The sequence below is a fragment of the Urocitellus parryii genome, chromosome 12 (genome assembly GCF_045843805.1).
Source record: "Urocitellus parryii isolate mUroPar1 chromosome 12, mUroPar1.hap1, whole genome shotgun sequence".
Classification (NCBI taxonomy): domain Eukaryota; kingdom Metazoa; phylum Chordata; class Mammalia; order Rodentia; family Sciuridae; genus Urocitellus; species Urocitellus parryii.
In genome coordinates this window covers 75769768-75793517 of record NC_135542.1, presented here as the reverse complement: position 1 = coordinate 75793517, position 23750 = coordinate 75769768, and the positions used below count along the sequence as shown (strand labels likewise).

Here is a 23750-nt window from a genome sequence, read left to right as displayed (position 1 = left end):
GCCAACATGATGGAGATTAGGGTCTCTGGTCTAAGGCCGAGGTCCTTGATCCCCTCCCCCACTTTTTTTTTGGCACCAGCGATTGAACTCTGGGGGCACTCAGCCACTAAGCTACATCCCCAGCCCTATTTTGTATTTTATTTAAAGACAGGGTCTCACTAAGTTGCTTAGCACCTCACCATTGCTGAAGGTGGCTTCGAACTCAGAATCCTCCAGCCTCAGCCTCCTGAGCTTCTGGGATTACAGACTTGTGCCACCACAACCTGGTCCCTTGATCCACTTTTGAGTTTTGTGCAGGGTGAGAGATAGGGGTTTAATTTCATTTTGCTATATGTGGATTTCCAGTTTTCCCAGCACCATTTTTTGAAGAGGCTATATTTTTTCTCCAAGTATGTTTATGGTGCCTTTGTCTAGTATGAGAAAACTGTATTCATGTGAGTTTCTCTTCTGTTCTGAACCATTAGTCTTCATGTCTGTTTTGGTGCTAAAACCATGCCATTTTGTTGCTATAGCTCTGTAGTATAATTTAAGGTCTGGTATTGTGGTGCCTCCTGCTTTACTTTTCTCCCTGAGGATTGCTTTGGCCATCCTGGGTCTCTTATTTTTCCAAATGAATTTCAATACTGCTTTTTCTATTTCTATAAAGAATGTCACTGGAATTTTAGTAGGAACTGCATTGAATCTATAGCTCTTTTGGTATGGCTGTAAATAGCAATATTGTTGGCAAGTGTCAAGACAACCCAGTTGGCTAAAATCTTAATATTTTTTCATTCTTGCAGCTTAGTAACAGTCTATTAAATTCTTTTACAAAACAAACTTAAAATCCTCCTGTATTTTTCACAGTGCCTTTGGTAGTAGGTTAGGTTTAGGTAGTAGGTAGTAGTGTTAAGTTTCCCCTCAGATATATATTCTTCCCCTCTAGAATATATTCATTTTTTTTTCTTCTGTGTGACACTCATTGCCTTATTGTCTTACTTCTCTTGCCTTCAGTGCTCTAAGAGCCTGATGGCTCCACTAACAGCATTTTTAGGGCTTATTTCAACATTTCTGTAATGGTATCTGCCTAGAATGTTGTATGATTTTCAGAGTTTCTGCATTTATTAAAAACACCTTATTCCTAGGAACTATGTAACAGGAGGAAAGGAAAGTGTTATAGGCGAGGATTTATTACATTTTCATATAGTTAAATTTATTTTAGACTGTGATCACTGATTGCTCTCAGCTTTGGGGAAATTGACTTAATTCAATCCAAAACATCAGACTTTTTAATTTAGATGCTCCTAAAAATTCTAACTATAAGCTGGACCCATATATTGATCAATCTAGCAGACAGTGTACTCTCTTTCCAATAAAAAGGCTTCCTGGGAAAACTGCACTTGTGTTACAAGAATTTTGAAGTATATATACTATTACTGGTATAGAAAGAGGAGGGGAGGTTTTTTTTTTTCAGTGTATGATTGTAATTTATGCTTGCCATTGGAGTAGAACAATTTCGGGTAGCATAGAAAAGAATAAAGAAACAAGTAAAACCGAAAATCCCATTACTTAGAGGTAAAAGCATCGTTTAATAGATATCCTTTCAGACTTCATAGATAGAAGTGTTTAATTTTTGAAGTGGGATTGTGCTATATGAGTCTTTTTTGGTAACATTCTGTTTTCCTATATCATTTGTATGCATCTTTTTGTGGTAATGTAGATCTTTGTTACTTTATATAATTGCATTGCATAGATTTATCTAATTATTCAGTCAAATTCACATGGATTTTAAAAGACATTTCTAACAACTTGATTATGTTTTTTATACTATGGGAAAGTACCTTTAAATACATTGGAGTAGAACTCTGAGATTAACTAAAGGTTAACATTCACATTAAAATTTATATGTACCTTATTAATAAAGTCTAATTTCACTTAGACTTTGTTCTTCACCTTTGTGATTCATCTCACAAGTAATTATATACCTATACTGTCCCTATTCATTAAGCAAACACATATGTAGAATTTTGAAGAACTTCGGTATGCTGAGCCTTCAGTTTGGTAGCATAAATAGTGAATGAGTTTATCAGTAGAAAATCTGGGTTCTTGTTCCATTAGTAAGTGCTCTACCACTTAATAAATGTTATTTGGGCCCAGTCATGTAAAAACTGGGTTTCACTTGTCTGAAAGGCTACCTTTCCTTTTGTTTTGAGAATTGAAACAAATAGGTTACAGTGTTTGGCATTATGTATATATGCAATAAAAGATTGATTTAGGAAATGAAGGTGTGGAGATTGGAGAATGTAGATTAGCAATCTGGAGAACATGTCTAAAGCATCCATCAGGCTTAAAATGCTTTTCAGAATTAAAAAAAATAAAACCTCATACATTTACAATAATGATATAGTTTATAGTTGCTTGCAAAATTACAAGAATTTGTATTGGGCATTTAAAGTGTTTTTAGAAAGGCTCTGCTCAAAAGAGACTAGTATGAATAAAAGTGTTTATACCTCTCTCTTCCCCAAAATCTAGATCTATAAAGGGGATTATTTTTTTAAAAAAAACAAAACTTTAAGATGTTGATAGACCTTTTTTTAATTCATTTATTTATATGTGGTGCTGAGAATTGAACCCAGTGCTTGTCACTTGCTAGGCAAGCATTCTACCACTGAGCCACAACCTCAGCCCTAAAGGGGATTATTTTACATCTAAGCTAAAATTATGTTTGGTATAGATGAATACTAGTGATAAAACCTCATTGATCTGGATCCATTGAGGGGAATTTGAATGTAGAACTGAGGTATGTTTTTGTGCTATGATTCATGTTCGTTTCTGAAGGGAAAAGAGAAATTAGATGACTAATGTCTTTTATGAATTATTAAACTGAAATCCAGGAGGGGAGGAATCTTACCCAAAGCTGCATGATTGCAGAGCTTACTAGGATGTAAGCTTACTAGCCCTGTCCCTTTAGGTTTCCTAGATGCCTATGTGAGTCTCTGGAATCACAGTACTGATTTTTTTTTTTCTCCTTCTGTGTTCATTTATAGAATGCACAGATTAGATAACTAATTCTTATCTAGTCTTCAAGCCTCTTTGAATAGTCTCTGGTTAGCCATTAATAGTCTCTGGTTAGACATAATTAATGGTCTAAAGCCAGTGATTTCATAATCATTTTTTAAAACAATGATCAGGAATAGTGAATACATCTGCATTTGTTTTAGGTTCTCATCAATAATGATTCTGAAGATTAATGAATATTTTTGAGCACTTCGAGTACCATTTTTATAAAGTGGCATTTGTTCAAATTAAAATAGATTTGAGGTATGCCTTACCTGCTGATTCATTTAGGCTGTCTACTTTTATGTACCCAATAATAGTGAAAACTTAGATGTAAGTTTTAAAATCCTTTTGTCTGTGGTTACAGTGTAACACAGAAGATTAACTTAGAAGTTAATCCTAAATTTGAAAAAAAATTTAATGCACTTACTATTTAAATTACCTAGATAAGAAAAGTGATAGTGATTATGGTGATACCAATAACAACAACAAATAACAGCCCTGACATTAAGTATTTATTGTATGCTGATGACCTACATTAAGTGCTTTATATTATTAATGAAAAAATTCACTATCTAACTAAATCACACCTCAGTGAGATCATTTTATTTATTTATGTATTTATTTTTGGCAGTGCTGGGGATTGAACCCAGGGCCTCACGCATGCCAGGCAAATGCTGTACCACTGAGCCACAATCCCTGCCCATCGTTTCTATTTTTATACACTATTTTTTTTTTTTTAAGGTAAAGAGGCTCAGGTATAGAGGGCTTCAGTGACTTGCGTAAGGTTATGAAGCCACTGTTGGAGTCAAGGAGATCCAGCTCTTGAACCTAAATTCTGTGTTTGTTACACACAAACCACGATTATGGCATTTCTGGAGACCTTCATAGCCAAGAATGATCTTTTGGGTTGGGGTACAGGGGATTGAAGCCAGGGATACTTTACCACTGAGCTATATCCCTGATTCCTTTTTTTAAAAAAAATATTTACTTTTGGTACTGGGGATTGAATCCAGGGAAACTGTACATCTAAGCTACTACCCCTAGTCCTTTTATTTATTTTGAGACAGGATCTCACTGAGTTATTGGAGCTGGCCTCAAATTTTTGGTCCTTCTGTCTTTAGCTCTCAAGCTTCTGGAATTATAGGCATGTGTCATCATGTCCAGCAAGAATTATCTTACCAAGGGCCCTCTTGGTAAGACAGCCTCTTTAACAGTGCTAGGGAAAAAAATGATGATAATTATCAGAACCACTGCTGGCATAAATTAGCCCTGTCCCTTCAGGTTTCCTAGATCCCTATGCATTTTTAAAGACCGGCTGAGTTTCTCTTTATTTCAGTGTTTTAAAATTTCTTCCAGTTTTTTCTGTTCCTAAGTTCTCATCACAATGCAGTTCTTTGTTTTATTATGCCTTTATTGACTTGTTTTTACATATCTTACCATCTTTTCCAGGCTTGTGCCATTCTAGAGTTGAATAGGCCTTTAAGAAAAGTCCATTTTCCCATTGTCAGGTTTTCTAACTTATTCTAGTTAGTTGAGTTTCTTGAACAGTATCACCTCAGTGTTTGCTGAATTTTAGGAAAGAATTAACATTGCTATTACCTTTTTATTATTCATAATGTCATTTTGACAACATAGACTACTTCAAGTTCTGGTCAGTCTTGGACATGCTATTGTATTGGTACAATAGGAAAAACTAGTTGCATACATCAAAACTGAAGTAGATGTTTTAGGCAGGGTCAGTTACAAACCAATTGAGGAAGGCTTAAAATCAAAAGTCTGAAACTTTTTTTTTTTTTTTAATGCTATAAACTGCTGCTCTGTGCTAAAACAGAGTGATGGACACTTAAAATACCCAGGGTCGTACACATGGTAGGAATGCTTTCTATCACTGAGCTACACCTCCAGGCCCAATTAAAATATCTGAAATCAGTACTTGTGGCGTATACTCACAGGAATTAAGGACTTTGTAATGATAATCCAATATTTTATAGTTCACATAAATAGTTTTCTCTACAAAACTATTCTTAACAGTAGGGCTGGGGATGTGGCTCAAGTGGTAGTGTGCTCACCTGGCATGTGCGGGGTGCTGGGTTATATCCTCAGCACCACATAAAAAAATAAAATAAAGATGTTGTGTCCACCAAAAGTACTCTTAAGAGTAAAGGGAAGCCATATATACCTGGGATACCTAGGGATCAAAGTCAAAGCAGTCCCTAAAAATGTGTTTGTTTTTAATGTCACCCCTTTCATTTTAAAATTAACAGGTATTAAAAATTGCACTCAAGTGTATCTGAATTCATTTTACTGTAAAAATGCTAATTGATCAAATTGTTATGTGCATGTATGAATGTCACAGTGAATCCCCCCACTATTGTGTGTAATCATAAAGATAATAAATCAGAAAAAAAATTTTCTTCTAGTTACAATCCAGAGGGGGATGGTTTCATTAGCCTGTGAATTCAAGAGTCTGTTGCACAGTGCAGAATTATACTTGGGTTGAGCTAACCGGATCTAGAGACCACAAGCATACAGTTATTTGATCCTAATAGTGGGCCTGTGACCATGGTCCAAGAGATGACTTGCTAAGTTAGGCTTTGTCTGACTCCTTACTATTAATAAACATTGTATAACAGTGTAACAAATGTAGGTTTTCTTTGACTCCAAAATTTTTATGCCATTCTTAAAAAAAAAAAAAAGTAGCTTTTTAGGTATCTAAAGGTGGCTTCCCCTTCTTTTGCTCTGTAGGAAACTTTGTTAATGATAGTTAGATTGAGTTATAATTTTAAGGTTCTCAAAGAGGGATCATAAAAGAAGAGCTGTAGATCTCAGATGAGTAGATTTAAATAAGGGTTCAGTTTCATTCAGTTTCTCAACATTTTTTAAATTAGTGATTCTACATTTTTGTATCACTGAAATTTCTCATTTTAGTACTTCTTAACATTTTTTTATTATTTGAATATATATCATGCATTGTATGAAGAAGAAGACCTCAGAATGATTATAAGTAACCTCTTATTTTGCATAAGAAGTCTGCTGGGCCTCATACATTTGAAATCTTTTTTGGAAGAGGGTACAGTACCAAGGATTGAACTCAAGGGCACTCAGCCACTGAGACACATCCCCAGCCCTATTTTGTATTTTATTTAGAGACAGGGTCTCACTGAGTTGCTTAATCCCGAGCTGCTGGGTTTACAGGTGTGTACCACCATACTCAGCGCCTTTTTTATATTTTTGTAGGTAGAATTAATATAAATGTGCAAAATCCAAATGGATAAAATAATGTTCTCATTTAAAATTTCTTTTTCCATTTTAGTTGTTGACCTCCTCTACTGGAGAGACATTAAGAAGACTGGAGTAGTGTTTGGTGCCAGCTTATTCCTGCTGCTTTCATTGACAGTATTCAGCATTGTGAGTGTAACAGCCTACATTGCCTTGGCCCTGCTCTCTGTGACTATCAGCTTTAGGATATATAAGGGTGTGATCCAAGCTATCCAGAAATCAGATGAAGGCCACCCATTCAGGTGAGATGTCTGGAAAAATGAGGCATATGTTGTCAACTATGTAAATAGGATCAATATTAATACTTTAGTCTACTACCAGCTGTAGATTCCAGACATGTGTGTTCTTTACTGTTTAAAGGTAATCACATACTCTAAAAGCACTTGTTTTTTTGAGATTTCTTAAAGGTTACATTGAAAGACTTATGGTGAAAAAGACTTGGTGTAAGCATGATTAGCTAAAAACTACTTGTTAGGAAGTCTACTTTAATGAAAAGTGTATCCTTTAACATGATTATTGTGGAAGGGTTATATTTTCTTTATTGCTATTTTTTATACTCTGTGATATAATACTTATTTTTCATAACCTTTGCTTACCCTTTCATAGCCATATCTTTTCTTACCATTCCTTCTCTATTTGGTTTCTTCTCCTCATTCCCCAAGGCATTACTTATTTTTATTTTTTGGAGAGTTTCTTTTTTCAGCATCTCCTTGTTGAGTATCAACTATTAATCTTATGCCCTTATTTTCACAAATCCAACCTTACATTATATATCTAGTTACTATTGAAACACTTCTTTTTTAAAAAAAAAATATTTATTTTTTAGATATAGGTGGACACAGGTTCGAACCCAGTGCCTCATGCATGGTAGGCGAGCGCTCTACCTCTGAGCCACAACCCCTGCCCTTGAAACACTTCTTGACTCGAGTATTATGTTCTCAGTTGATACTCCACATTTTCACTCACTTTTTAAGTTGAGATACAACTCAGGTATTATAAACTTCAATGGTGTTAATTCTTATTTTATTTTGCTACTAGGGATTGAACCGATGGCCTTGTGAATGCTAGGCAAGAGTTTTGCCATTGAACTACATCCCCAGGCCTCAGTGATGGTTTTTAATGTATTTGGAGTTGTATAATCATCACCATCTAATTCCAGAACATATTCATCACCCTAAAAAGAAACTTCATATTTATTAGCAATCAATCCCCAAGTACCCCTTTTATAACTATTAACTCATGTGTCTTTAAATTTTTTTCTTCAAAGTTGTTAACCTATATCAGCAACATCACTATCATTCTGGTTTTTAAGATCCCAGTTTTGATATTATCTTTGTTTTTGTCTCATGTAAGGAAGATTACTAAATTTTTCATTTCCTGCTACTCCCTTAGTTCAAGACAGGAGTCTGAAAACCATAGCCATGTCCAAATCCAGTCTGTGGGCTAATTTTATAAAAGTTTTATTGTTACACCACCATTGTTCATTTATTTAGTTGGTTTCATTCATACTGAAATAGCAGAGTTTCAGTAGTTGTGATAGAGACACATATGGAGTACAAGGCCTAAAATACTGTTGGCCCTTTACAGAAGATCTGCCTACCTCTGGTTAGACTCCTCTAACAGTTTGACTTCTGATTACCTCAGATTATTTTAACTCTTAGGGATGTTGTTAGGTTAATTTTTTGAAAATACTGCTTTTATCATGTTTTTAGGCACAGGACTCTTACCTTCACCATATGCTGAACTTCAGATATCTTTGTTACATTTATCCCTTCTGGGTTTTTGTGCCCATTTTTGTGTTGTCACTTTTTTTAAAATATTTTTTTTTTTTTAGTTTTACATGGGCACAGTATATTTATCTTTATGTGGTACTGAGGATCAAACCTTGTGCCTCACATATACAAGGCAAGTGCTCTGCCACTGAGCCACAACCTCAGCCCTCATGTTGTGATTCTGTATTTCCCAATGTTCCACTGTATCATACTTTTTATTTGATTTTGATTTAAGACCCAGTTCTTTGAAGATTTCCCTAATCTTGACCCAAAAGACCTGAGAATTCCTTTTCTAATGTATTAACTGTGGCTTTGAAATGTTCTTTTAATTGTTTTATACCTGGACAAGATTTTTTAAAAAATAGGTTTTGAGCATTTAAAAACTATTTTGGTACTGGGCATGGTGGCACACTCGTAATCCCAGTGAGTTGGAAGGCTGAGGCAGGAGGATCACAAGTTTAAGGCCAGCCTCAACAACTTAGAGAGACCATAAACAAGTTAGTGAGACCCTTTCTCAAAATTAAAAAGGAGCCAGGGATGTGGCTTAGTGGTTAAGCACCCCTGGGTGTAATCCCACAAATGCCAGTTAAACTAATGTAAATGCAAGATGCATTGATGGACAGTACTGTTTTGGTCAGGTAGCTTGTTTTTAGCAAGAACTAGCAGCACTGGTACAAAGAAGCAGTAATCCAGCCAAGGTTATATCAGCCAATTTTCTGTATTGCACAAAAATGTATAAATTACTGGTAGTTTAAAGATTGATATGACTTTTTGAGAGTTTTAACTTGATCATTAATAAATATCAATGGTTTAATGGTGTTCCAAACCATTGTACTAGTAAAAAGTCATTTTTAAACTGTACTCAACAGTTTATATGCTAGTAGGAAAAATATGCAAATATATGCATGTCTATAATTCAGGGATGGTTATAGTAGATACAGGTAGGACTAATACAGAAGAAGGACTTGTTCAGGGTACACAGGTCTTATGGAATCAAGTATTAGATGAGGCTTCCTGTTTGCTGGGATATGAGATGAGTCTATCTAACTGGATAAGCATCCTGGATTGGGAAAACAGCACGATAACCCAAAGACATTAAGGTTAAAACATATTTAGTATATTGGTTGCAACACATAGTGTAGTGGGAAGAAAGTTTGGAAAGACAATGTTGGCTCTTTGACTGAAATGTTAGAGCCATATAATCACAGGATGTTTGAGCCTGAAGGAACCTAGAAAGGTCTACTCCTCTAATTTCCTGAGTTTGAATCTGATCCAGTGAAGTGCCTTTTGCAAATTTATGTAGCAAGGTTGTAGCAAGTATCCTAAACTCCTACTGAAACAGCACTCTGTGGATAGCTTGCTCAAATAAGGCTAATCTGGCTGGGCTGATAATAAAGATTAGGCTGGAGACCACTCGGAGACTGTTTTGGATACTGATAAGAGTATTTCAGTTTGTTAGTAGAGTGATGACACTATAAATAAAAACAAGGAGACATATTTAGGCATATTGCAGAAACAAAACTCTGGGACAAGAACTATTATTTCCAGTTGTAAACAATTGGCTTCCCAGATGGTGGGGAAGTGATAAGGAGGGACTAGATATGGAACTGCATCCAACAGATAGGAAGAAACATCTAGCACTTCTGATTGGGTTCCACTTATCCAAGATAAAAAGGCTGCTTTGAAACATAGCTAATGAAACAGTTTCTTGCATTCCTGTAGACTTGACTCCTCCTACTTCTTAGAGTTGTGGTCGTCTTTTTTTTTTTTTTTTTTTTTTTGGTACCAGGGATTGAACCCAGGAGTTTTATTTATATTTTATTAGAAATAGGATCTTGCTGATTTGCTCAGGGATTTTCTAAATTGCTGAGGCTGGATTTGAATTTGGAATTCTCCTGCCTCAGCTTCCCGAGTCACTGGGATTACAGGCGTGTGTCACCACGCCTTGCTTATAGTGGTCTTCTTGAATTTAATAATTCCAGCCCTATTGGTATAAATTAGGGCAGTTAGACGGACAGTAAATATTTAAACTGGGATTGCTACTATACTTTAGCAGCCATTTTACAATCTGGTGCTTAACATTTGGGAGTTTCCCATAAAGAATAGGCCAAGAGAATGTAGAATTTGGAAACGAATAGGATCTTTGATAGGAAAATTTGTTGACAAAATGATATTCAGTTTTTAAAAATCAAACCCAGGGGCTAGGGATATAGCTCAGTTGGTGAAGTGCTTGCTTTGCATGGGTTCAATCGCCAGCACCACCACCAAAAAAAAAAAAAAAAAATCAAACCCATACTAATAAGTACCATTTACTGAGTTACTCTTTGTGCTCAATTGTGTTAAGCATTTTTATTCATTGAATCTTCATCATGACAATCTCATTTTTAAATGTAAAGTTTGGGAAGATCAAATAAACACTAAAGTTACATAGCCAAATATGTGGCAGAGCTTGATTCAAGCTCAGATTGGTCTGATAGTGTATGTATATTATGCTTAATGTGCAAACAGTAGGCTTTTTGGGGGGAGGGGGTGGTACATGGAGAGGACTGTCTTTCTGTATTTTGGTCAGGTAGCTTATCTTTGAACCAAGACCTTGCACATGCCTCAAATTTTTGGTTCTCCTCCCTATCTGTGATTATAGATATACATGACCTCCAAGTCTAGTAGGATATTTTATTAATCTTCTTTTGCAGACATATAATTGCTATTGATATTGAAGACAAATCCCTCCAGTGACAATTGTGTGTTTTGCTTTCTAGGGCTTATTTGGAATCTGATGTTGCTATATCTGAGGAATTGATTCAGAAATACAGTAATTCTGCTCTTGGTCATGTGAACTGCACGATAAAAGAACTTAGACGCCTCTTCTTAGTTGATGATTTAGTTGATTCTCTAAAGGTAAATTTATTTTGCTTTTTATTTTTGACATACCAAAATTTAATATCAAGAATTGAGTATAAAATTGTTTTTCTGTATTAAAATAAATGATTCAGATATAATGAAATCACATTAGTGTGAACTTATGTTTTTTAGTATCTAATCACGTTTTGAGTGGAAGAAGGTGCTATTTATTTTTCAAATAACTTCATAGTTTGGGAAATTATATGAATTAAGAGTGGGGGAAAAAAAGTTGGATTTTGATTAAAAATAAAGATTGTCTAGGGGCCAGGGTTGTGGCTTAGTGGTTGAACACTTGCTTAGCATGTGTGAGGCACTGGGTTCAATCGATCCTTGGCATCACATTTAAAAAATAAATAAAATAAAGGTATTGTGTCCATCTACAACTAAAAGTATTTTAAAAGATTGATTGTATTAGATTTTAAAGAGTTTAGTACCTAGTCTTTTAGTTTTTATGGTTTATACATGCACATAAGGTACTTCATATCTTGAACTGTTTCTTCAAGTGTTTATTCTGGAAAATATTTAATATTCTATTATGCCTCAGCTAATTTTGGTTGAATTGCTGGAAATTTGTCTTTAGTTATTGGATCTTGCTACATAGCATGTTAAGAATCTCATCTTACAAATAAACTTTCCCAAAGTTATGACTTTACTTGAAACAATTAAACCACAATCATATAACTTGAACCCCCCAAGTACTGAAACCATTAATTTTTCCTTTACATAGAACATGTCATTTGTGGTTTGTGTGCTGTGTGCCAATAACTCTGCTTAAAACAGACTAAATCCTTTTTGATCTAAGCCTGAGTGGAAATGTTGTATGCTGCTAATTCTTTTATTTTCAAGAGAAATGCTCTAGTTTACAGTTTTACCATGCAATTCATAATGCTGGACCAGTAGGATTGGGGCTTTAGATTCAGAACAATTTCTGAAGTGTTCAGGATAGTTTTAAATGCTTAAATGTGCTTTTTTTTTTTAATAAACATTTTAGCTTTCATAAACTTGTAGATGATACATTATTTTTAGCTGTGTGCTTCTCTTATTTTAGACTTGAAACCTAAGTAACTAATGATATCAACAGTAAATTACTTGGTTTTCTTTTATCACACATTGTCTCTTTTGTTTAGAATGGTTGCATTTAGTAATGTTTTGAAATGATCTGATGTCAGTCTGTAAATAAAAAGATCACAGTGTATGTCATTTACCATGTTTGTTTAATTAGTTTCAAAACAGGATTAAAATATTTTGGAGTTAAATACAATGAAACTTTGTATACTTAGTCTAGAAGAAATTGGTGCCTATCAAAGTGATATTTGCTGTAGATGGTTTAACTGTTGGGATAGAACGTGGGTAAAACATCATTGAGGAGGTACTGGTGCAGTTTAAGGTGGAGGGTTTGTGGGTAGGAATTGATTAAGAAGAAACACTGTTATAAACAGCAGAGGTCCATCTCTGAATTTGGTTGGGGAAAGGTGACTTCAAACAATGTCATCATGAAGCATGAGAGAGGTGACATAGCCATTGTCTTTATAGGCCTTGTTTGCCCAATATAGTTAGTAAATGCCTCTATATGTCTGTAATTTAGTGTTTTTCTTGAGGGGAGAGGCATTCTTGGAAGAACACTATTTAAAAACCAAGTAAATAAATTGATCAGAAAATGAATTTTATATATTCCAGTTTTTATAAATTTGAGAGTAAAGTTTCCATGTGTCTTTAGTCAAAAGAAAACTTACTTGATCTTTCAGAGAAAGTGTATTGTCATCTATTACACAGTCCTATCTGTAGACAGTTATATAGGCGTGGGAATATTTGTCAAAGGGAAGGGGAAATGAGAAAATGGTAGGGGAAGGCTGATTTAGACACTTACAAAGACTTTTAAATCTGTTTTTAAAGATATTTGAAAATAGAATATGAGGAAGTTTCATGAGTAAACTGCATGGGATAGTTTCTTTTTTGTTGTTAAATATAATTTTAAAATTTCTTTGAAAATTGTCTTTTTTAAAAAAGCAATTATTTCCAGGTGTGGTGGGCATAGTTGTAATCCCAGTTTACCCTAGTAGGCCAAGGCTCGGGAGGATTGCACGTTCTATGATAGCTTAGCAAATTTAGCAAGACCCTCTCTTGGGGTGGGGGTAGGCGGGGAGAGGTTAAAAGGGTTGGGTGTGTACCTTACAGTACACTACTTCTGAGTACAATCCCAAGTACTGGGGGAAAAACACAACAACTAAACACTGAAGTTGATAAAGTCTTGCATTGGGTGTATTGAATGACATTGCTAATTTAAAATGACAGATTTATTTTCTGAAAGTCTTATTTTTATGACATTTTTGTACATTTCTAAAGCATTCTTTGTTTTTTTTTAATTGAAGAAAAAAGATTTACATGAATTGTACTTTGCTAATTTATTTTTGAAAAGAGAAAATAAGAAAATTATGTTTTTTGGCAAGCCAAGAGCTCAAGGAAAGCTGCTTGATAGACTTACCCAGAAAGTGATTCATTTAGGACTCAATAATGGTTGGTTTATTATGTTAGCACATAAAGTTAACCTGGCATTAGGTCTCAATCTGTTGAGATAAAAGTATAAGATGAGGGAATCTGTTTCTTTCTCACCATGCAAAGACAATGGTAATTTAAGTGCACAAAGGGACTTCCTTGATAATTTTGTAATTCTACTACACAAGAATTTATTTAAACCTTTTCTTGCTACTGTTTTTGTATGTGAATAGTACAGATTCTGTCTGTTTCCACTGAATAAGGGTACTATTATATAAATGCAGAATTCTTGCTTAAGTAAGTCGGCGGGAAACTTACTAGCACTCTTGCCTCTTTATAGAAATGATTGATGTTATTCTTTTCTAGAGAGATTTCCTGGGTACTTGCCTTCTGTACATGGCCATACTTAAGTGCCTTCTGTACATGGCCATATTTATAGTATGATTCCTAAGTAAGAAAATGGAAACCATCCTAATTTCTAGAAAATATAGTGGAAATTTTATTTAGAAAATATATATTGTATCAAGCCCTGTGGCTTAGATAAAATAATAGCTTTTAAACAAAAATTTGAAAGCAATTTCTCTAACTCATTGCCTTGATAAATGCAAGACATTTTGGCTCCCTCAAATTTATATGACCTACATTTTTAGATTCTGGGTCACAGTTACCACTTCTGTTTGAAATCTTGCTCAGAAATTAAATTCTTACTAGCATGTGAGACTTTTTTCATACTTTCTCTCCCCAGCAATATGAGGGAAGAGGCTGTTCTTTTAAGTGTGATCAAAGAAGTAATTGCAGGCTCATCAGTTCTAAGACCTGACATTAATTTGTAGGCATTACTGTGCTTGGGAACAGGTTTCTTGGTGGTTGACTTTGAGTACATAAAAATGTGTTCTGTAGATTTCTTCTTTAAAATTGTGTGATAGTTCCATTTGTTTTACCCCTTTGAAATTAGCTACAAGCTTCGAAGTCCTAGAAAAGATTTTGAGTGTCCAGAGGTTGAGCATCAATTCATTTTCTAGTTGGACAGTATAGGAAAAATCACTGGCAAAATATTTATTCTTCAGTTCAGTAGAACTTAGTTCAAACATTTAATAGTATAAAATTTTACTGCAGCTAAATGTTTTGACCCTACCCCAGGATTTGTTTTAAAAGTTGTATTTCTTAAAGTGGGTATGTTCCATTAATTGCCTCTCATAAAGTTGATGGAAATGAATATTGAAGGGACAAGGAGGAATGTCCTTCAGTAATAAGTTGAGAAAGCTGTGCAAGTGTTCCCATCCCAGAGTCTAATGTATATAGTCAGTCTGTGAGAAGTTGGAAAGAGATTGGATAACTTTTTGACCTAGTGATATTTGTCAAATTTTGTGAGATTTAAGTGGTATGATAGTTGGAACAAATTTAAACCACCTACTTAAGTTTAATCCATTTCCTGTGATTAATCTGTGTCAGAATCTTTGATAAGGAATCTATTTAAAACAATGGTTCTCAGTCTTGGCTGCATGTTGGAATCACCTGGGGACTTATAAAATTAAAAAATAACTGGGAAAATGGCAGGGCAGAGGGTCCCATCCCCTGAAACTGATTTTCTCTAGGTGTACTGCCTGGAGAATCACTGTTTTGGCAATAGCTCTAAACCTGGATTATTCCCCCAACCAACCCCCATTTTAAAATGATGATAAGTCTTTATTGGGCTCTGCTTTGGAGCCAATTGAGGGAAGTTACATGCTTGATTTGAAAACCCAAATTCCAAGAAGTCATCTAATAGTTTTACAATAAACCAAGACTAGATATTTTCTGCACAGGTTCTTATGTTTCTGTAATGTGGCTTAAAGATTATACCTTTCAATGAAAGATTTTTGTTAAAATTGTATGAAAATTTCTAGCTGTAGCTGATTGATATGCAATTGTAGTGTTCTAGGATATAATCTTCAATCTGAAAGCAAGTAAAAGGCCTGAGCTCCAGAAATAGTTGACCCAAAAGAATGTTAAAATCTAGCCCTTGGGCATTTATGCTGCTGTTAAGGTACACATTTTGACAATTTTCTGTGAGATTTCTTTGACTCACAGAAAAATTAAAAGGGAAATACACTACCATTGTAGAGACAAATACTAATGAATAAGTCTGAAGTTTCATAAAAGGCCAAATAATTTTTAGTGTTTAAGAATGAAGAAAGTTTCGAAATTGTCAGAATTGCCAAAGTAATATCTGAAATTATTAACATCTCCTTTCTCCATTTTCTTTAAAAATTCCCTCTCCCCCCATTTGAGACATCATAACTTTGCAGACCTCTTAATCATTTGTGTGATACATAGTTAATTACTTTACTCCCACAGAAGAAAGGCAAATAAGACACAGCTGTCCTTGCCCTTTTTCAGTGTTTCTTATTTCTTAGATCTTCATCTTTGCATATTTCACCTCTGCCCAAAGGAGAGGTGAGCCTTGACTTCCAGTTAATGCTTATTTTGGCCTTAATGCTGCAAAGTATTTGTAATAGAATGGCCTAGAGTCTATTGTTCAAAATACTTTTTTTTTTTTTTTTTTTTTTTTTGCTACCAGGGATTGAACTCAGGGGCACTCAACCACATCCCCAGCCCTATTTTGTATTTTATTTAAAAACAGGGTCTCCACTGAGTTGCTTATCAGCATCTCGCTGTTGCTGAGGCTGGCTTTGAACTCACAATCCTCTTGCCTCAGCCTTCCAAGTCACTGGGATTACAAGTGTGTGTCATCAATGGCACCAGCTCCATGCTTCTTTAAAGTTGTGTTTATTGGTGTTGAGGTGGTGATTCGGGGTGGAGTGCTTGCCTCGAACATGAAGCACTGGGTTTGTCCTCACACCACATAAAATAAAGGTATTGTGTTTATCTACAACTAAAAAAAGTTTTTCCTGCCTCATTATGGTACTATGTACATTTGTTATGGATTCTCACTAATAACTGGTTACTCTGTAGGTAACTTATAGAACAGCAGGTTCTGGAATTGGATATACTGGAGATCACTGAGATCACTATGACCTAGCTAACAACTTTTTTTTTTTTTAATTTTTTGGGTGTAGATGGACACAACACAATGCCTTTATTTTTATGTGGTGCTCAGAATCGAGTGCTCTACCGCTGAGTCATAATCCCAGCCCTAGCTAACAACTTTCTTAATCTTTCTGCCTTGTCTCTTCTAGAAAGATAACAACACTATTTAATGTTTGGGTTAATTATGATAACTGACCAATGCATATAAAACACATCAACTATCTTATAAAAATGTTTAGAAAAAAGTTAGTCGCTTTTGTTATTATGTAACATTCCAGTAATTATGCAAATGGTAGAATGCTAATTCTTAACTGAGACCTCCTTTTTCTTATTGTTTTTGTTTTGGGAAGAGAGAGAGTTATTAAATTTTCTCCAAATGTAGCTATAACATTTACAACTTCTGTGATAGCATATAAAAATGTATATTTCTGGTTTTCTTAACAATGGGAAAATTTGGCAACATTGGCCTAGAACACTTGGATATCCCCAGTTTTGGAGCTGGGTTGTGGGTGCTCCTTGATAAGGATAGTACATATGCTCTCTCATCCAGCTTTCCTTGTGCAGCCCAAGGACTGCAGGACTTTTGAGGCCTGCCTCTGTTTCTTGCCTCTGGATAGCCTGGCTCTTAACAAGTGTCCTCAAAATGGCAAATAACATTTATAGATGACCTAGGTGGGAAGTCTTGAGCTTCTCTCCTTGTGGAGTTGGAGTGCAGCCTGGTCAGTGTCAGTAACTGTGATGATCAAATTGGTAGCATGCACATGCTAAAAATAAGCCCTATCTGAATTCTGTCATGGTAAAGTTACCTGTATTGCTAAAATAATTTCTTCTAAAATGTGGAAGGTTGATTTTTTTTCTCTTTAGACAAATGGATTGTGGTGGATGAAAACAGCTCTCTAGGTCTATAGTAACTTGCCCAGGTAAAAAAGTTGTTAGCAACTTGCCCTATCGCATAGTTGTCCTTTAAACCTTTCTACTGTCTCAGAAGCTATCTAAGAACAGGGAGGCATTTTTATTATTTTCAGTCGACAGATGAATGCCTGATTTTCTTACTAGTAGTTAAATTCAGTTTGTAGGGGTTATCAAAGTGTTACTTTTGGTAGAACTGACAGTTTGTAGAGGAATCCAATGGGCCTTCCTAACCTGAAGTGAATTCACTCAGATTTGAACACCTTAATGCTCAGTACCCAACTCATAGTAGGCAGCTTTTGTTGAATTAATGAATATGTTACGAAAGATAATATTTTAGATCAAAGGTTAGAAACTAGTGTCTCTTCAGCCCAATATCTAGTTTTGTACAGCCTGGGAGCTAAGAATGGTGGCTAAGAGCCACCATTAAGAGGTTGTTAAAAGAACAACAATACAAAGAATATGAATTAGAGACCCTAAAATGCCCATAAAACCTGAAGTTTTTACTGCCAGGCTCTTTACGAAAAAAGTCTGCTGATTCCTGGTTTAGATAACGGAAATGCTAACTATTCTCCTTTTCATTTATACTGTGTTAGATGCACACCAGAATAATCAATGTAGATGGTGGCATCATTGTGATATGTTTGTCACCTACTTAAACAGGTCAGAGTGATTGCCAGATGCTTTGGATTAGGAAGCACAGTTAATTGCAGATGATGAATATTTAATAAAATTCAGACTAATTTGTGCTTATAAGTTTTCAAGAGCTATTTTTGAACATGTCATTGAACCTTTGTATTATATGATGTCATGAAATTTTAAAACTGGAAGAAAACTTTCAAATCTTGTCTAACCATTTAGAGAGTATGGAGTTGAAAGGAAATAAAGGATGTTTCCAAATGAAATTGCTTTTCAGAAGCAAAGCTTTTAAACCCCAACTGTTTCATTTGATGATTAAAAAAAAAATGATGATTAAAAAAAAACAACTCAGATTTTGAAGCCAGGAGTACTAAAAATAGAGTTTGGTCAGTTTGTTGCAGTCATCAGCCCCTGGACGGGACAGTGGAATCTAGTTGCTATAATCTGACATCAGACACATTGTTAAACCTGTCTTCTATTGTCTGCATCTGCTAAGGCAATGGTAATGATCTCATAAGGGTAAGAGGGCTAAAGGAATTTATAAAGTAGTAAATAGTACATTTGTAAAGCATATATTAATATTTGTTAAAGGCAGCAGTGGTTAAAATAATAATGGTCAGTTTTATTAATAGGTATAAAAGTATGAGGAGTCCTCCTTCCCAGGATTAATTATGGCCCTTAAACATTCATCACTGGGCAGACAAGTACCTGATCCTTAAAATTCTAGAGGTAATATTTTTGGTACCTGAAGTCTAGTTTCCCAGATAAGTACTCCCTGTCCCATCATTGCTCATCAGATGTGTGTGTATATATATATATATATATATATATATTTTTTTTATATATAATACACGTTATATAAAACATATCTTCAAGCACTTTTGTTATTACTTTAAAACCAATTTTAATAGTTAAGCCTTGTCAGTTTTCCCTTTTAAAAGCTAAATAACTTCAGAGGTAAATGAATATTAGAGCTGGAGAGGTAAGAGATTATCTTTGGCATGTTTTCTGATTTCAGAGGAACAGATTAACTTGTATTGTAATCTACCTACCACCACCCCCAAAAAAGATAATTGTAATTGAATTGAGCCTGGTGACTTGGAGTCATTGAAATATATGTGTTTAGAGTATGTGCTATACCTCTAGTATGTAGGCAGTTTAGACAGATGCTTTTTGAGGAAATGTAATTACAAAACTTTACTTGAATTATGCTTATAATAGGCTCTTGTGTTTTCTTATAGTTTGCAGTGTTGATGTGGGTATTTACCTATGTTGGTGCCTTGTTCAATGGTCTGACACTACTGATTTTGGGTAAGTCTGCAAAACCATTGGAATAAAAAATTGCAGTGCAAGGAGCTTAAGACATTGTAGTGTATAATATTCTTAAAGATGATGTAAATTTGAGGTTGTGATATCTTTAAATAGGTGAACAGATACTATATTTATTGAAATACTACTTTAGTTCCTGAAGACTGCTCCACCTAACTAACCATGTAAACCAGAAAATGTGTAGCCTTACCTGATGGTGCAGTCACAAGTCTAATCCAGAATGCCTATATTTCAAAAACAACAACAACAACAGTGTGATATGATTTGAAATTGAAACTAGGCATAGTTCCTATAGCCTCACTCAGGTAATTTGTTCCTCTGGAGTGGTACCTTAAATGCATCTTGTATATTTGTTCATTAGAAACACTGCCTGAGTGTTTCCAGTTTGATAGTTTAATGTTTGTACCCTAAATTGTTCTACTCCTTTAAAGTTTTCAATTTCCTTTTACAGCTCTGATTTCACTCTTCAGCGTTCCTGTTATTTACGAACGGCATCAGGTAATTTCTTAATTGTAACTTAAGAATACAGAGCTCACTCCAAAACTTTATAAAAAGCCTTTGTTGGCACTTAGTAATGCTTAAATAAGATACATCAGCAATGGTAATTTTCTAATAATCCTTTTTATTTCCGTTTTCAGGCACAAATAGATCACTATCTAGGACTTGCATATAAGAATGTTAAAGATGCTATGGCTAAGTAAGTATAATCCGCAACTTTTCTAAGGATGAAGTGTGCTGGTTTGAAAATACTATAATCTTTTCATGTTACAGGCACAGTGAGTAGCAAATCTCCATCAGAGTGACAAGGGTTGGCAAAATATTTTTTCCTGATATTAACATCATTATTTTCTAGGTTTATTTAGGCATTGTTTAATCTGTGAGGCAAAGATAGCAAAATGATAGGTAATAATTTGGCAGCTTTACGACTTCCTTTCTTGTATAAGCTAAATAATATATAAGTATCTGTGGGGAAAAGTACCCAGTGATGATAATATTTAGGAAACAGCCATTTTTTTTCTTCTTTATCCCAGTTAACTTGTACTTTAATGAAGCACTCAATTGCACTATGACCTTCTTGAGTGAGGTACAACTTGGTTCCTCTGTTTTTTTAATATGCAAATGTGTGTGATCTTCAGTGTTTGCATTTTAAAACCAGTTTTCTGAAATATTTCTATTGAAATAAAATTTTTCAAAAAAGATATTGTAATGATATTTACCTTGACCATTTTCCCCCTTCTTTTCATTTGTAGAATCCAAGCAAAAATTCCTGGATTGAAGCGCAAAGCTGAATGAAAAAGCCCAAAACAATTAACAGTAGTTCATCTTTAAAGGGGATATTCATTTGATTACATGGGGGAGGGTCAGGGAAGAATGAAACCTTGACATAGCAGTGCAGTTTCACAGATCTTTATTTTTAGCAATGCACTGTTTGAGGAAAAATTACCTGTCTTGACTGCCATGTGTTCATCATCTTAAATATTGTAAGCTGCTATGTATGGATTTAAATTGTAATCATATTTGTTTTTCCTATATGAGGCACTGGTGAATAAAAAGTAATCTGAGAAAACTGTATATTACACTTTGTTGCAGGTAGTCTTGCTGTATTTGGGGGAAGTTGCAGAGAAGGTGGAGCAAGAATAAAACCCCTTTTCACAGTTTGTGCACTGTGTATGGTTGTGTAGATTGATGCAGATTTTCTGAAATAAAATGTTTAGATGAGATCATACCACTAAAGCAGGATTGAAAAAGCTTTGCCTTTTTGGTATGTTCTAGGTGTATTGTGGATTTTACTGTTATATTAATTGCCAATATAAGTAAATATAGTTTATATATATCTATATATAGTGTTTCACAAAGCTTAGACCTTTACCTTCCGGCTGCCCCACAATGTGCTTGATATTTCAGTCATTGGTTATACATGTGTAGTTTCAAAGCACTTAAGCTAGAAAAAGAATATATTTCTAGGAGCACTACCATCTGTTTTCATCTTGAAACAACGCCACATACATAGAACTCCAAAATAAAACTTCATTGCACAAAACTTACTGTAGTTAATTTTGTCACAAACTCTGGGTCTATATGGACTGAATCTAATGCTTCCGAAAATGTTGTTTGCAAATATCAAACATTGTTATGCAAGAAATTATAAATTGAAGACTTACACCATTGTGGTTTAAGCTGTACTGAACTAAATCTGTGGAATGCATTGTGAACTGTAAAAGCAAAGTATCAATAAAGCTTATAGACTTAAAATGTGTTTGGTATTTTGATTTCATAAAAGTGTGACAGATTGTGTACACAAAGGGTAGACTTTGCTTCAACCAGTTAGAGTGGCAATTTGTGCTTTTACATCTAAGTTTCAGCTATATTTACTTCAAACAAAGGTCAAAGAACATGTTTACATAATCAAATTTATTTGACACCAAAATGTTTTTAAATTTTATACTTTGAAAATAAATTCATGCACCAATATTTTAACATGTAGAATACAGTGCAGGATTTATGAACATACATAAAATTATACCATATAAATGTTTACAAATAAGATTTAAGAAGTTTTCTTGACACAGACACTATTGCTCTTTAAATAGTTGTACATATCATTTCCCAGTTCATTTTTTTGTCCACATGGTTATTTGAATACAAGATCCAATTCAGTATGAAAGGTCAGTAGTACAATATAGGCAGACATGGTTATCACTCAGCATCACCAGTTACATGGTTACAGAAAACAATTAGAACTGCATAGGGACTCTACTGTGGGCCCAACAACCTATTAGTGGATTAATGTAAGGCATTAATAAATTGGCATATAAAAATAGCTTAATGAGTAATCTAATCTTTTAGAATGCTGAAGCACTTCTGTGGTAGATGTTAATCTATTCTTTAATTGAAAATGCTTCATTTCACCTTTTCTCTAAACTGACAACTGCAAATAGCCAGGAACTCAAGTTTCAGAATTTCAGTGCACTGACTGACAGGACTAGTTGGCGTCTGTGCTTAGCCACCTTTCCTCTCAGTGATTGCTGTCAGCCCCATCCAACAGTTGGTGGTTGACCGTGTATAAGTTGACTTGAGGGGCTTCAGAGATGGCTTCAAATTAATATTGCCCAAACATATTCTGTTGGACAACTACCTCAGGAGCTCAAAGCTGAGTTATTTTTTTTTTCATAATTTTGATTCAGCAAATATTCTTCAGACTTAGGACTCTGTTCTGCAGAATTTGAAAATCTGGACTTGACATAGTTCACCCAAAACAAATCAGTGGAGTTGCCTCGACCTCACTCCAACAGTGGTAAAAACCAAGGTGTAGCTTCAGGTCACCTCATGCGTTACCATTTAAAGATTTAACAAGACAAATCAGTTCAATTCCATTTGGTCACACTTGAGTTTTATTTGTTTTCCTTTTCTGTTTTGTAATAGAGGTTTGTTTTACTTGATTTCTAGTTTGAATTTTGTAGGTTTGGCACTAATCTAATGAAAATTCATTCTACTTCCTACTGAACTTAAGTTCCTTTGCTGCTCACCTTCCTTATAACCACCATTTCTAAAGCAATTAACTGATGTCTGTCATTTACAAAGCCTTGACAAACACAGGACATGGATGACAGAGTGAATCTGCTAAGGGTCCTGCAGCCCTCCTCAGTTTTGAAGTTTTAGCACCATATGTAGAAAGGAGATAAACTTTGTGGGAGGTGAGACAGCAGCCCACACACTGGAAACTTTCAAAGGCACTTAATGGATATAAAACTGCAAAGGAAACATTAAAAAATTAAGTTTCTCAACTTGTTTATAACATGGCTCATTTGGTTTTGAAAGCTAGATGTGGAGAACAGGCTATTTCTAGTACTTCAGTGCATCTAACTTAAGCTGTGTTCAACTTATTTGTAAAAATGAACATTCTTGAAGTATTATAGAAACAGAATAGCAAAACATCTTTTGTAAAAGTTTTGATGCAAATTAAAAGCTACATATTGGTTAGGGTTAACTGAGGCTTTAAATTTTGTTATTGGGCTACATCATCAGGATTTGTCAATGTAGTTAGTACATTTAGTTTTTAATCTCCTGGAGAGAGACCATCAGACTTTACATTTTAGAACTTTACCTTCCCTCTTGGCATCACAGTTTTGGAGAGTCCAGATTATGGGAGCAGTCATAGAATTTCACTAGCATTTGGAGCTTGTGCGTGCCCGCAGCATCGTAGGCATTTCCCAGCAGCTTAGTGTCAAGGTGCCGCCTCGGCACTGCCTCTGCATTTGCTGGGTTGTAGCAGTAGCAGCAATAATAACTATTATAAGAAATTTCTGCATTTACAGACATCGCCACACAAATACACTGAAAAACAGAGACCAAATAGTCATT

The 23750-nt window shown here is 34.8% G+C and overlaps 2 protein-coding genes and 1 non-coding gene across 5 annotated transcripts in view; 1 reads left to right on the top strand and 2 right to left on the bottom strand.

Moving 5' to 3' along the window:
* The window catches only part of Rtn4 (reticulon 4), a 66179-nt gene extending 44538 nt beyond the window's left edge, over positions 1 to 21641 (top strand). For both annotated transcript variants that reach the window (XM_026399889.2, XM_026399888.2), the window contains 6 exons: positions 6350 to 6557; positions 10847 to 10985; positions 19301 to 19370; positions 19840 to 19886; positions 20027 to 20085; positions 20639 to 21641. In XM_026399889.2, coding sequence (XP_026255674.2) covers positions 6350 to 6557; positions 10847 to 10985; positions 19301 to 19370; positions 19840 to 19886; positions 20027 to 20085; positions 20639 to 20681 — 566 coding nt within the window. In that variant the 3' untranslated portion in view covers positions 20682 to 21641. The remainder of the gene's footprint in view (positions 1 to 6349; positions 6558 to 10846; positions 10986 to 19300; positions 19371 to 19839; positions 19887 to 20026; positions 20086 to 20638) is intronic.
* Positions 3662 to 3737, bottom strand: Trnaa-ggc (transfer RNA alanine (anticodon GGC)). Its single transcript has one exon. It is a non-coding gene; the product is annotated as a tRNA-Ala (tRNA).
* Positions 21642 to 21887: 246 nt separating the features above from the next.
* Eml6 (EMAP like 6) overlaps positions 21888 to 23750 on the bottom strand; it is a 258148-nt gene continuing 256285 nt past the window's right edge. For both annotated transcript variants that reach the window (XM_026399927.2, XM_026399928.2), the window contains one exon: positions 21888 to 23723. In XM_026399927.2, the coding sequence (XP_026255712.2) occupies positions 23699 to 23723 (25 nt within the window). In that variant the 3' untranslated portion in view covers positions 21888 to 23698. The remainder of the gene's footprint in view (positions 23724 to 23750) is intronic.